The sequence below is a fragment of the Exserohilum turcica genome (genome assembly GCF_000359705.1).
Source record: "Exserohilum turcica Et28A unplaced genomic scaffold SETTUscaffold_4, whole genome shotgun sequence".
Lineage (NCBI taxonomy): Eukaryota > Fungi > Ascomycota > Dothideomycetes > Pleosporales > Pleosporaceae > Exserohilum > Exserohilum turcicum.
The window spans coordinates 2459082-2470201 of record NW_007360247.1 but is presented as its reverse complement, the minus strand read 5'-3'; the positions used below and the strand labels follow the sequence as shown (position 1 = coordinate 2470201).

Below are 11120 nucleotides of genomic sequence, written 5' to 3'. Positions count from 1 at the left end.
CATGTGATTCACTGCCATGTGACCTGTAGGTCATGCCTCTCTGGCGTAGCCCTTTACACGTCTAACTTTCTCTCTTAGTTCTTTAGAGACGTTAGATAGAGAGGAGATTTAGTCTCCTAGAATTATAGAGTTTTTCTTGTTTACTCTACTATTCTCTGTAAAGTCTCTAAAGACTTCTATAAGGTCTAGTAAACTAGTTTGCCTAGTAGGGTTGTTTTTAGCTAAGTTAGCTGCTTGGATTACTAGGTTTCTAGCAATCTCTAAGGCCTCCTTAATAGAGGTTGCCTTTGGTGTTTTCCCTACTGTAGGGTATCTTGGCACTGCTTTAATAAATGGAGAAAAATTGCTCCTTGTCCTAGTATGGGTAGGCCTAGGCGGTTCTTCTAGTTGCCTGTTAGGGCAAGGCGTAGAGGCCTCCTTAGCCATCTCAATTTCTAGATTATTATCCATTAGTCGTTTGCTTGTGCCTCTAAGGTCCTTTAAGGCTAGTCTTTTTTTGTTATTTTTGTTATTTTAATATATCTATGTTTCTTGCTAAATTTAAGCTTTAATAAGCTCCTGCGTTCCTATTAGCCCCTCTAGTCTTGGCATTAGAGCCTAAGCTCTGTAAGAAAATTCTTACAGGCGTGAGAAAACAAAGGAAGGCCTCCTTCTTCTCCTAACTACGCGCTAGCGCCTTAGCTGCAGGTGTTGAAAGTGCTGTTAGTCAATTCCTTGTGGTCGGTTCTCCTATTATTATTGTAGTTTAACGTCCTTTCTCAGCCCAACAAGGTCGGTTCTCCTAGATAGCGTGCTTTCCTAGCGGTTTCCAGAAAACTCGAAGTTGGTGGTGCAGTATGCGCGTAGTTGATGTCCAGAACAACAGGTAGCGTTACAAGATCAACACTGGAACAATAGAGTGTAAATCTCTGGGCACGATAGTGACTAAAGCAAGAACAAGACAAATCTTCATGCCCCTGGTATTGTGACAGATGCAGTGTATTCTTTTTATATTTATACATAGGGAGACTAGCTCCTATCATGTAACTCGTCACTGACCAACTCAAACAACTAATTCCTACAGCAGAGCACGCCTCGACTCTAGCGCTTATTGACACTTCTCCACCATCTCCATGACATAATTGGCCGTGCTAGAGCGGAACTCGGGCCCCTTGATTGTTTGCAGGCTGTTGAGCTTGGCCACGCCTTGCATGATGACGTGTTCGATTTTGGCCTCGTACTGCTGTGCTTCCGTGGCAGAGGGCATGTCGGCGGCGAGCACTTTGCGTGAGGTTTTGAGCGCGTTCCAGACAATGGCGAGTTCGATGAGTTTACTACAAAGTTGCAATATGAAGCCCTGTCTGTGGATGCTTTTTGCGAATTCTTCAGGGGGTTGGCCTGCGTAGGCGGCAATGGTGTTGACGGTGGTCTAAGGTAAATATTAGAACTGCAGAGAAGACGAGTAGTGACATTGCGAGAAGCTTACCATGTAGTCGATCTGCTCAATGGCAGCTACCAAGCGGTTCGCCATTTTCTGGACAGCCTCCTTGTCGCCGCCGTACTTTTCAGCAATGACGGCAGTCATCTCGGTAGGCAGCGCGACAACGGCGGGGTGACCCCTCCAGTCACCGACGTCTGTTTTGGGGACCCAGTCACCCTCGCAGTGCAGCTTGTTTTCCATGAGTTCGACGACCTGGTTTGCCATCTTCAGGGCTTTCATCGTCTCTTCTTGTTGCCAATCGACCATGACGGCCTGGTCGTGTACGGCTCTCAGAACCTGGAGTAACACACCCCAGTTGTATAGGCGGATGCCTGAGGCCTTTGGCCGTTGCAGCGCCTTGATGATAAGGTTCTGCCTGCCAGCATTGCCGAGAGCCCTCATAACCATCTGTTGCCATTCCCATTTGACCTTGATGCCGGCCTCCTCGAAGCCCTCGAGGCATCGCAGGACATTTTCCCAGTCGTCCGTGGTTTCGCTCTTCCTCACAATGTCACGTAGCGTGTGCCAGCGGCTGGGCAGCTTGTTGCGGTCGATGTGCTCGAGGGGGAGAGTGACATCGCCCAGGGTGATTTCCACTGGCTCGGCCTCGAGCTTGGCGCGGGCTTCTTGCGAGTAGACGAGCTTTTGCTGCTCTGATGTGAGGTGGCACGGCAGCAGGACCTTGGAATTGAAGGCGGAGAGGAGAGAGGCGAGGTCGGGCGAGGACGGGGGGAGGAAGCTGGGAAGAGCGCCTGGTCTCGAATTAATGCCAGAGGCCTGAGGGAGGCTGATGTCGGAAATGGGGCGGACCTCTTGAGTAGGCGGGGCTGGATGAAAAGGCGCGCGCGGGGCTGTGGGCATACAGACACGCATAGCGCGAGGCCCGCAGCGCGGATTGGCAGCTCTGCCGTACTGAATACATGTTGCGGGTCGAGGGAATGGCCGCCGTCGCATGCACGTTTGTTGCGGCGTCGGTGGTCAGAAAGCCCACGCCAAACACGGCAAACGCGCCAAGACTTTGGTGCCAAGACTTGCCTCCCCGCCGTCGTCCCCAAGCCACTCCTCCAGCCTCATCGGAGGCGAACACAGCCACACCCACGTCCCCTCTTTTCCAGCGCGAGTGCGAGCGACACCATGCTGGCGCCCGGCAGGAGAAACCGCTACAGCTGGCTCTTCCCACGAGCCAAGAAGAACCCACCCATGGACAACGACCAAGCAACCTTCTGGCTGAGCCAGTTCATCGGCAAGAACCTGCGCATCCACGCAAGCGACGGCCGCGTCTTCGGGGGCCAGATGAAGTGCACCGACAAGGTGGGCAGTCGGCGTGCATGTCGTGCTGCAGCGCCCGCTGACACATGGCCCAGGACCGCAACATCATCCTTGCACTCGCTCACGAGTATCGCGCTCCCTCCGCCGACGCGGTGCGCAAGGCCGTCGAGGAGTCGGGGAACCCATCTGCCTCGGTCGCCTGGAACAGCCGCTATGTTGGCCTGATTGTTGTGCCGGGCCAGCATATCAGGAAAATTGAGTTTGAGGAGAGTACGCTGCCGGGCCAAAAGAACCCAATCGCTTTGTAAAGCGGGGTTGGATTAGAGTTTGGTGAGGCTGAAGAACACACGTCACGTGCTGCCCGAGGCATTCGCCATGCCTGTGGTAATGAATTAGTACGCATCACTTTGGCTGGTGGTTTGCGTGCTGGCTGACCTTGGGCTTTGCAGATGACAATCACTGGAACATGAGTGGCTCCATGTACCATTCGGTACCGATAACTACCACCACTCCCAATAATAGCAATTGCATCCCAGACTTCTTCGGTTTGCGGTTACCAAAGATGTTTGCCAGGAATTTGCATATATCCCTCATGCACTCTCATCCATCATCCTCCATCACTAACAGCATACACCAGAGCAGCGAAGGCATTGAAAAAGACTCGCACCGCTCACTCTGAACCACCATGCCGGACCAAGACTCTCCCCGAAATACCAATAATTCTTCCCATACCTCTGCTTCACCTGGCCAAGACCGTCCTACCACAAACGAAGCCCCGTCTCAAAATCTCATCAAAACATCCAAATCCCGCCCCAGAGCGCGAAAACACCATCTCAAGCTTCTAGGGCCTGTACCTGACCACGCTACTACCACACAACCGACCACGTCATCGTTCCTAAGCCTACCCCCAGAAATCCGACGTATCATCTACATCTACGCTCTCACCTCACCAGGCTCTTTCCTCACCTATGACTGGTCGAGAATGCGCTTCCAACTTCAGGATATCGCTTTTGGTTTACTGACTGCATGTCATGCCATTGCGCTTGAAACGCAGTACCTGCATTTCAAGCTTAACACGGTGATATTCCGCGCTTATCAAGATCACGGTGTCACCCAGAGAGAGATTTCTACTTTAGTGAGGGGTTTGCTGAGATTAGACGGGGTAAGGGTGGTAGTGAGTGGGGGAGCGTCTTTATAGGGCGAGTGTATTTTGATACCGAGTATACTAAGCCTGCATGCCTTTACAAGGCAGATGAATTTTCCAACACGAGCTGGATGTACTAAAGGTATTGTGAGTACTTGTGAAATGAAATCTTTCTGCACCAACAGCTTTGACTGCTGCAGTGACCAAGTCCGCAAGAGCAAGACATGTCGAAACGTGTTGCAAATCTTTTCGCTTACTTGACAAGCTGATAGCAGCACGCATCCCCCTAGGCAGACGTACATACAGCAATCCCTCGCCCAGAACATTGCAAGGGCAGAGAGATACCTACCCGCCTCCGCGGACGATAGCATCTGGACTGCCCCAACATGGCCCTCCGGAAATCGGAAGGCCTCACAAAAACACCCGCCTAATTATGGAGCCATCCCCAGCATAACGCGGCTAAACTTGAAGTAGCCGCGATGCATGTTGCAGACGAGAGCCAGGGCAACGGTTCAGCCGCGTCCGCGCCGCAATGCTAAGTAAGACTGCGCGCGTCAGAAACCATGTCACCACAACCTTTTTTCTCCGCTTACTGCATCCACGTCACTCCAATGCAGGCTTCCGCGGGAGCGATATCTCGCGTGATGTTTTGGAGTCGTTGCCCGGTGGAATTGCGGCGCGGGCTCAACCAAGTATCAGGGATGAGGGCGCTCATGGAGGCTGCGAGAGCGTGCGAAAGAGGGAAATGCGACTGTTTATCATGTCCTTCTCAGCAAAGCCGTGCACACCGTATCCCTAGTATACTGCATACGACCCTGTGCCAAGTTGTGACTGACCGTGTCCTTGTGTGTTGAAGACAACAGCCGGTTGGGATCAGGACACTGCTTGAGCAACTGGATTCGAGAGCATGGCGCTTCATATAGTAGGAGTTGCCTGATGGCGGGTCGGACAGCCCCCTGAACCATACTCTTCCCATTTTTTTGCGCCTCCAACATGTCCGATCCTACTGCGACGCTTATCGAATGCCGGGTCGAATACGCCGTCGGCAGCGCCATTGTCGGACTACGGTTTTTCGCTAGGTGGAAGACGCTAGGATGGCGAGGCTTCTACTGGGATGATTTCTTTGCGTTTTTGTCTTGGGTCTTCTTCACAATGATTTATGCGATGGTCGAGTTTCTTAGTAAGTTGCAAAAAGATTACCTCGACGGGAACCCCCGAACTAACATTGAGGGAGATGTAAAGGGGGCTCCGATAGCTCTGACACAAGAACAGCGCGAGGCGCTTCCGCCTGCAATGCGCAAGTCGATGAGAGAAGGGGCAAAGGCCATGTTTGCTTCTTTTTACTTTTTGATCTTCCTCGTTTGGAGCCTCAAGGGCTGTCTCATCAGTTTGTTTCTGCGTTTCACGTAAGTAGCGAAACTCGCTCAAGACGATGCTTGCTTATTCTCATTTTTTTCAGGAGAGATACCCATCTGTATCGATATGTGCAGATTACCGGCGGTGTGTCAGTTGCGGCGTTTACTGCGGCAATCATCACTCAGACTACGCACTGCTTGCCTTTGAAAAGAAATTGGCAGATTCTTCCTGACCCGGGCAAAGAGTGCTCAGCGGGTATTGTCATTAATATTGTCATTGCAGTGGGCAACGTGTTGTAGGTGTTGTACCTGGTGAAATCACAATTTGCTGACACAAGATAGAGTAGATGCGATGCTGCTCGTGGTGCCAGTATGGATGTTGAAAGATACGCAGATCAGTCTTTGGCGGTGAGTTTAGACGATAGCATGGTTGAGTATTTGAGCTGACTGAAGTCCACAGCAAAGCTAGGATCATGTTCCTTCTTTCCCTTGGACTTTTCGTCATGGGCATGGCTATCGCCCGCTGTATCTTGTCTATTGGGACTACCGTCCAAGTAGCTCTCGCCTCGGTATGGGCGCAGCGCGAGGCTGTAAGTCACATCGCACGCTCGTTTTCTAGTCTTTCTAATAGCATACCAGATTGTGTCTATTTTCGCCGTCAACGCACCCGTTATAAACAGCCTATTCAGAGCAGAGACTTGGATGACAAGATCCCGCAGCGGTTACCCCTCCAAGCACTATCTTTCAAACCCTGGGAATTTGGCCAGGAAGAAGAAGACTGGGTTTGAGATGTACAAAATGACGGATCTCGAAACAAACATGACCGATATCGAGACGAGCAGTAAAGAGAGCACTACGGACTTGGTTAGAGGCCAACCAAACCATCAAGATTCGTCGCAGTAGCGATGTTTTGCACAGGGGCCAGACTAAGATATACGACCAAGACTCATGGATTGGGCGGCCGAGGACGAGATGGCACGACATAAGAAGTCACTGCACTGCAATGTAGACATTGCAACGACATTTGAGAAGACCCATTCGTCAGTCACTTCATCACATTACCTCTCGGTTTCATGCCAGATGGGCCAATGATATTCTAAGCATTGACGTGAGAAGAACGGCAAATGACAAGCCCTGGTAATATGGATGACAGGCACACCCACTTGAGGGTTGCGGATCTCGGAGGAAAGCTCCGCGGCATCTCGACTGCAATATAGCACGAATTACCAGGAAAAGACGCCCTTGCAGCTTGCGTACGAGTCATGGGGCGCATATGCGAAGGAATACTTCCATGCCTCTTCTCCACCAACGCCAAGCCGTTGTTTTTTCCCGCCATAGCCGTTACGTAGGGGATGGTCAGGGTGCCTGATAACTGTGGACCTCAAGGGTCACGATAGTCGTGAGACGGACTGAACGCTACCTATATGAACGCGACTCATGTACCGGTCCAGAAGTCGATGCCAATTTCTCCATTCCCCTCTGCGTCATATTAATCTCTTATTAATCAAAAGTAAACGTCAAGAGATACATTCGTCATGAGGATACCGAATTATTCGCAAGACATAATAAAGTCGCTTGAGGTTATCCAGCCAGCACGCTTTGAGACGGATGCCGAGCGTTTTGAGGTCAAAGAAGCGGCTAGACGCTTGCTGAATCGTCTCGAAACGCCATTTGAACAAGGCTGGAGGCTCTCGTTTGAAACTCCTGTTCTCATCGCTGGTATCCAGACCGCTCTTGATTTGGGCATCTGGAAGAAATGGACAGAGGCTGACAAGAAGAAGCCAGGCGCAGCTGTCAACTTGGACCAGGTGTTGGAGTGGGCTAATACAGAAGTTGAGCCAAATCTACTGCGTAAGTTTGTTGATTCCTGGGCATGAGGGAGATATCGGAACCTGACTTTGAATCGCAGGACGGTTCTTCAGACATCTTGCTGCACTTTATGTCCTTGAAGAGACAGATGTAGATACCTGGAAACCGACACCCTATTCACTGTCGCTCGGGGACACGGTATCTCATACGGATCAAATCACACAATGCGGGTAGGCTCGCACCTTTCCGTCCACATCCACCTACTAACACTAACACAGTACCGACCACACAATCCCCACAGGCATCAACCTCCCCCGCTTTCTCCAAAAGTACAACTACCGTGAGCCCAATGATCTCAAAACGCTCGACAACTACCGCGACATGACAAACGGAACAGACTTTTTCGCTCTCTGCGCTGCGGACCCAGAGGGCAAGGGAAGCAGTTTCATGGGCCTCATGACCGCCCTGCGAAACCACAAGATGGGCTGGACAGACGTCTACGACACAAATCAAATAATCTCTGGAGCCAACATAGTGCCTGGAAAACCGCTATTCGTCGATATTGGCGGCGCTCACGGCCTCGATACTTTGCGCCTGCTAGACCGACATCCCGAGCTCCCTGCCGACGTACTGATAGTGCAAGACACACCTGAAGTCGTGGCCATGCAGATCGAAGACTTGGATCCGCGCATTACAAAACAAGCGTATGATTTCTTTACGCCACAGCCACAGATCCATGCGCGCGCCTACTTTTTTCACGCCGTGCCGCACGACTGGCCAGACGCAGACTGCGTGCGCATGTTCTCGCGCGTCCGACATGCGTGCAAGTGGGGGTATTCCAAGTTGCTGATTTACGAGGTTGTGCTGCCGAACAAGGGGGCGACGAGTTTGATGACGACGTTGGATTTACAGCTTATGAATTGTACGAGTGGGATGGAGAGGACAGAAGAGCACTGGGGCAGGTTGTTGAGCGAGGCCGGGTTCCGCGTCGTGGGCATTAGTCGGCATCCCAGGGCTGTGGAGAGCGTTATCGAGGCGGAGTTGGCGTGAGTTTGCGTGTTTGAATTGACGGAAGAGTTTGATACAAGAGCCAGGGCGTCTGATGAGAGACTGGCATATTTCATGATTATTCCTTCCTAGACCTGAGATGAAGCCATGACCCAATTTCCAAATTTCCCACATCATCGCCCACCAAAAACACGAAGTACGTCGTCTATTCCAGTGATCCGGCATTCTCTTGTAATGTTCTTATCCTCCTCCTCTTCTCCCAGCACTCGAAAAACTTAACCTCAAGAAGACACGAATCTTTGGTTGCTTGACGAAAACATCTCTTGCATACGTCGCCGTACCAAACCGGCTGTGGATACGTTCGGCCATTGTTCAGCGCCGACATGCGGCTGGGTTCTGTGGCTAATATCTCGTTGGTGCTCTTGCAGCCGGGTCTGGTACAGCGCCAGATGTAGACACCGATTGTTGGTGATGGCAGGATTTTGGGTTTGGTATTCGCGGGCGTCTGGCTCATCGTGGAAGTGGCTGTAGTGTAGAAGGTTTGTGGTAACGAAGTTTATAGACCTGCAGGTTGTACATTGTTAGTTTTTGTAAAAGATGTATTTTTTTCTTTAAATACCTAGTTGTGTAATGATTGGGCGGAAACTGAAGATGAGAAAGGGATTTCTTGAACCATGGATGGGATCAGAATGCACGCCGCTATTAATCCCGTACACGCAGTCACTGACCTGATCCTACCACGTGGCTTCAATTTTATCTACCCGGAAGGTATGAAGGGCTGTTCCTGAAGGTTATTGAGTGAGATTCGAAAACGTGTAATTCATTCATCAGATATCTAGTCGCTCATACAGTGCAAGAATGCAAAAGCTAGCATTACCGGTTCATGTGGTTTCTCGTACCCCTCCATGCGCATACTCCGCAGATGCCATCTCTCTATCAAGTCTCACGCCTCAATTTCAGATCCTCATATGCTGCGCGACCAGAGTCTAGTGGAGTTCCAGACGCTGGCAAGCTAGCTGTGTTCTCCACCTCCCACTTTCCATTCAGGCCCTCACACAGCACACCAACCAGCATGCCAATCATCTTGGATGCGAACTCTTTGGTCGCCGCATGATCTGCAGCGCAGAAGTATGCAAATGGCATGTACCCTAACTTTTCCTCTGCTCCTTTGAGATCATCCTTTGCCTTTTTGTACGGCACGAATGCATTTTCCTCTTCCGTCCGCACCGCTTGGTCGTAGAATGCCTGCCGTTTCGAGAAGCAAATTTCCCTCCAACGCTCCGGGCGGAATACCAGGGGGTCAGGATCTGCGAGCAGATTGAATCTTTGGCACTCTTCGATGTTGGCCGCCACACGTTGGCCATTAAAGGAGCGGTGGACACGGCGGGTAGGCGGATAGAGGCGGAGTGCCTCTTTGACTATTTCAGCTGTCCTTCCTCCACTGGAAGTTGTGGTGCTATCGTGGAAAGCATGATTAGGCGTACATTCTCCACTGCGGAGGTTGCCCACATATGCTTTCAAGATGGCGATCCAGTCGGGTGAATTTGGTGCGTTTCGGTAGCAGACTTCAAGAAAGCAGCGAAGAACGACACGCCACATTGTTTCGTACGCAGGAAGAAGAAGGTTCATCGGGTTATTCTTCCCGCGCAGTGGTTCAGTTGAGAGATTCCCCCGAGTCCGGACATTTGGTATCTGGGTGACGCGACGGAGTGCAGCGTGTAGCTTTTCTTCGTCCCTCCAATCTGGTAGTCGTTCTATATCATCGTTTCCCTTGCTTTCAACCCAGAGCTCGTTGATGCGCTGACCGATGTATTTGATGTCGTCGAATTGAGCCTGATTCGCTGCAAGTGCCTCTCTAGCATCATCGAATAGGTAGCATAGTGATAGCTTCAAAACTACATACTGAGTGAGCTCAGCAATCTGGATTGTGTGAGTGCTGGAGTTTTTTTGGTATTCTTCGAAGAACATGGTGGCTTGTTGGCACAAGTCAACCCAATTGTCATCGTCTTTCTGGTCTTTCATCTTCATCGCTTTCCACATCAAATTCTGAGTCATTTTGACAAAGTTGGTCTTGTTCTCTGTCGCATTCGTAAAGGCGTTGTCGATCCCGAAAACGCGTATCAGTCTTGCGTTTGGCTCGGCGCGTGCTTGTTGTTGATTGGGGTATTTGATGTCATCACCGTCTGTCTGGAATTTGATAATGTTGGCACATTCCTTTGCCTTTTGCATGTCGTCCAAGATATCAGACATATTGGTTTGTTGAGTGCTTGGTTGGGAATGTAGAAGATCGAATGCCATGTTTTATGCGACATTGCTTTGTTTGCTACATCCTGTGAGCAAGCTGGGCGGGTTTGCAATATGTATGTAGAATCAATCAAGCGCGCATATGAAAGATACCTCGTATGAAACATGGTCGCCTGTGAATGATAGTGCGCTTTCATCAAGAGTTGTACAAACTTGTAGTTTGTCGCTGTTAACATCATTGTTCCATGTGACCTGCGCTTCATCGCGAACTGCGGCAACCGATCGTTCGTTGGAACATTGTAAGTTGTGAAAGCGCTTTGGCATTCGTCAAGGAGTATTTAATATCAAACTATGTGAATGTTTTTAGAAGGCCCGCAAATTGTCGAACAGACCTAAACATAGTTGTGGCAAGTGGTATACATGTGTAGTCATCACGATAAGATACCTTGCCACAGCCAGCTTGGTCAAAATCCTTTGTCTGTTTTTCAAGCAGAGTACTGGCATGAGCTGATGTTGTTTTCTGGGCCCAGCGAACAGCAAGGGTCATCTGCTATCATTCGCGTGTTATAAAAACTACTATCAGGCCCACAAATGAAGTCGTCGTAAACCCGCTTGTATACTAGGAATGTAAGTAACGTGTTTTTTCATGTATCTTGGGTGCATGCAAACTCGTTCTACAAGACCTCTTCAACCATATTACTCTCCCTTCACTGATTTATTACTCTAATTATACTAGTTTCAAACACACCAACTTCGAGTTTTCTGGAAACCGCTAGGAAAGCACGCTATCTAGGAGAACCGACCACGAGGAATCGACTAACAGCACTTTTAA

At 50.2% G+C, this 11120-nt stretch overlaps 5 protein-coding genes across 5 annotated transcripts; 3 read left to right on the top strand and 2 right to left on the bottom strand.

Moving 5' to 3' along the window:
- Positions 1-967: 967 nt before the first annotated feature.
- On the bottom strand, positions 968-2381 carry SETTUDRAFT_119569 (uncharacterized protein; the record flags this gene model as incomplete). The annotated part of the gene is made up of 3 exons (XM_008030494.1): positions 968-1408; positions 1466-2211; positions 2270-2381. 3 exons carry the CDS (start codon positions 2379-2381, stop codon positions 1088-1090), a joined length of 1179 nt encoding a protein of 392 aa, XP_008028685.1. The 3' UTR covers positions 968-1087.
- A 237-nt stretch (positions 2382-2618) lies between these two features.
- On the top strand, positions 2619-3520 carry SETTUDRAFT_164534 (uncharacterized protein). Its single transcript, XM_008030493.1, has 3 exons — positions 2619-2770; positions 2824-3123; positions 3178-3520. Exons 1-2 carry the CDS (start codon positions 2660-2662, stop codon positions 3034-3036), a joined length of 324 nt encoding a protein of 107 aa, XP_008028684.1. The 5' UTR covers positions 2619-2659; the 3' UTR covers positions 3037-3123; positions 3178-3520.
- A 1243-nt stretch (positions 3521-4763) lies between these two features.
- On the top strand, positions 4764-6134 carry SETTUDRAFT_180358 (uncharacterized protein). The gene is made up of 6 exons (XM_008030492.1): positions 4764-5052; positions 5107-5278; positions 5332-5523; positions 5570-5635; positions 5688-5817; positions 5867-6134. The coding sequence occupies exons 1-6, from the start codon at positions 4866-4868 to the stop codon at positions 6128-6130; spliced, it is 1011 nt and encodes a 336-aa protein (XP_008028683.1). The 5' UTR covers positions 4764-4865; the 3' UTR covers positions 6131-6134.
- A 612-nt stretch (positions 6135-6746) lies between these two features.
- Positions 6747-8086, top strand: SETTUDRAFT_42978 (uncharacterized protein; the record flags this gene model as incomplete). Its single annotated transcript, XM_008029986.1, has 3 exons — positions 6747-7078; positions 7137-7266; positions 7315-8086. The coding sequence occupies exons 1-3, from the start codon at positions 6763-6765 to the stop codon at positions 8084-8086; spliced, it is 1218 nt and encodes a 405-aa protein (XP_008028177.1). The 5' UTR covers positions 6747-6762.
- Positions 8087-8980: 894 nt separating this feature from the next.
- On the bottom strand, positions 8981-10072 carry SETTUDRAFT_92325 (uncharacterized protein; the record flags this gene model as incomplete). Its single annotated transcript, XM_008030491.1, has 1 exon — positions 8981-10072. The coding sequence occupies one exon, from the start codon at positions 10070-10072 to the stop codon at positions 8981-8983; it is 1092 nt and encodes a 363-aa protein (XP_008028682.1).
- Between the last annotated feature and the right edge of the window lie 1048 nt (positions 10073-11120).

Bases quoted from the DNA above. Each gene is read 5' to 3' on its own strand.
- SETTUDRAFT_180358 (XM_008030492.1), top strand. From the start codon at position 4,866: ATGTCCGATCCTACTGCGACGCTTATCGAATGCCGGGTCGAATACGCC. The intron at 5,053-5,106 runs GTAAGTTGCAAA...ACATTGAGGGAG, and splicing joins TGCGATGGTCGAGTTTCTTA to ATGTAAAGGGGGCTCCGATA. The intron at 5,279-5,331 runs GTAAGTAGCGAA...CATTTTTTTCAG, and splicing joins AGTTTGTTTCTGCGTTTCAC to GAGAGATACCCATCTGTATC.
- SETTUDRAFT_164534 (XM_008030493.1), top strand. From the start codon at position 2,660: ATGGACAACGACCAAGCAACCTTCTGGCTGAGCCAGTTCATCGGCAAG. The intron at 2,771-2,823 runs GTGGGCAGTCGG...CACATGGCCCAG, and splicing joins AGATGAAGTGCACCGACAAG to GACCGCAACATCATCCTTGC.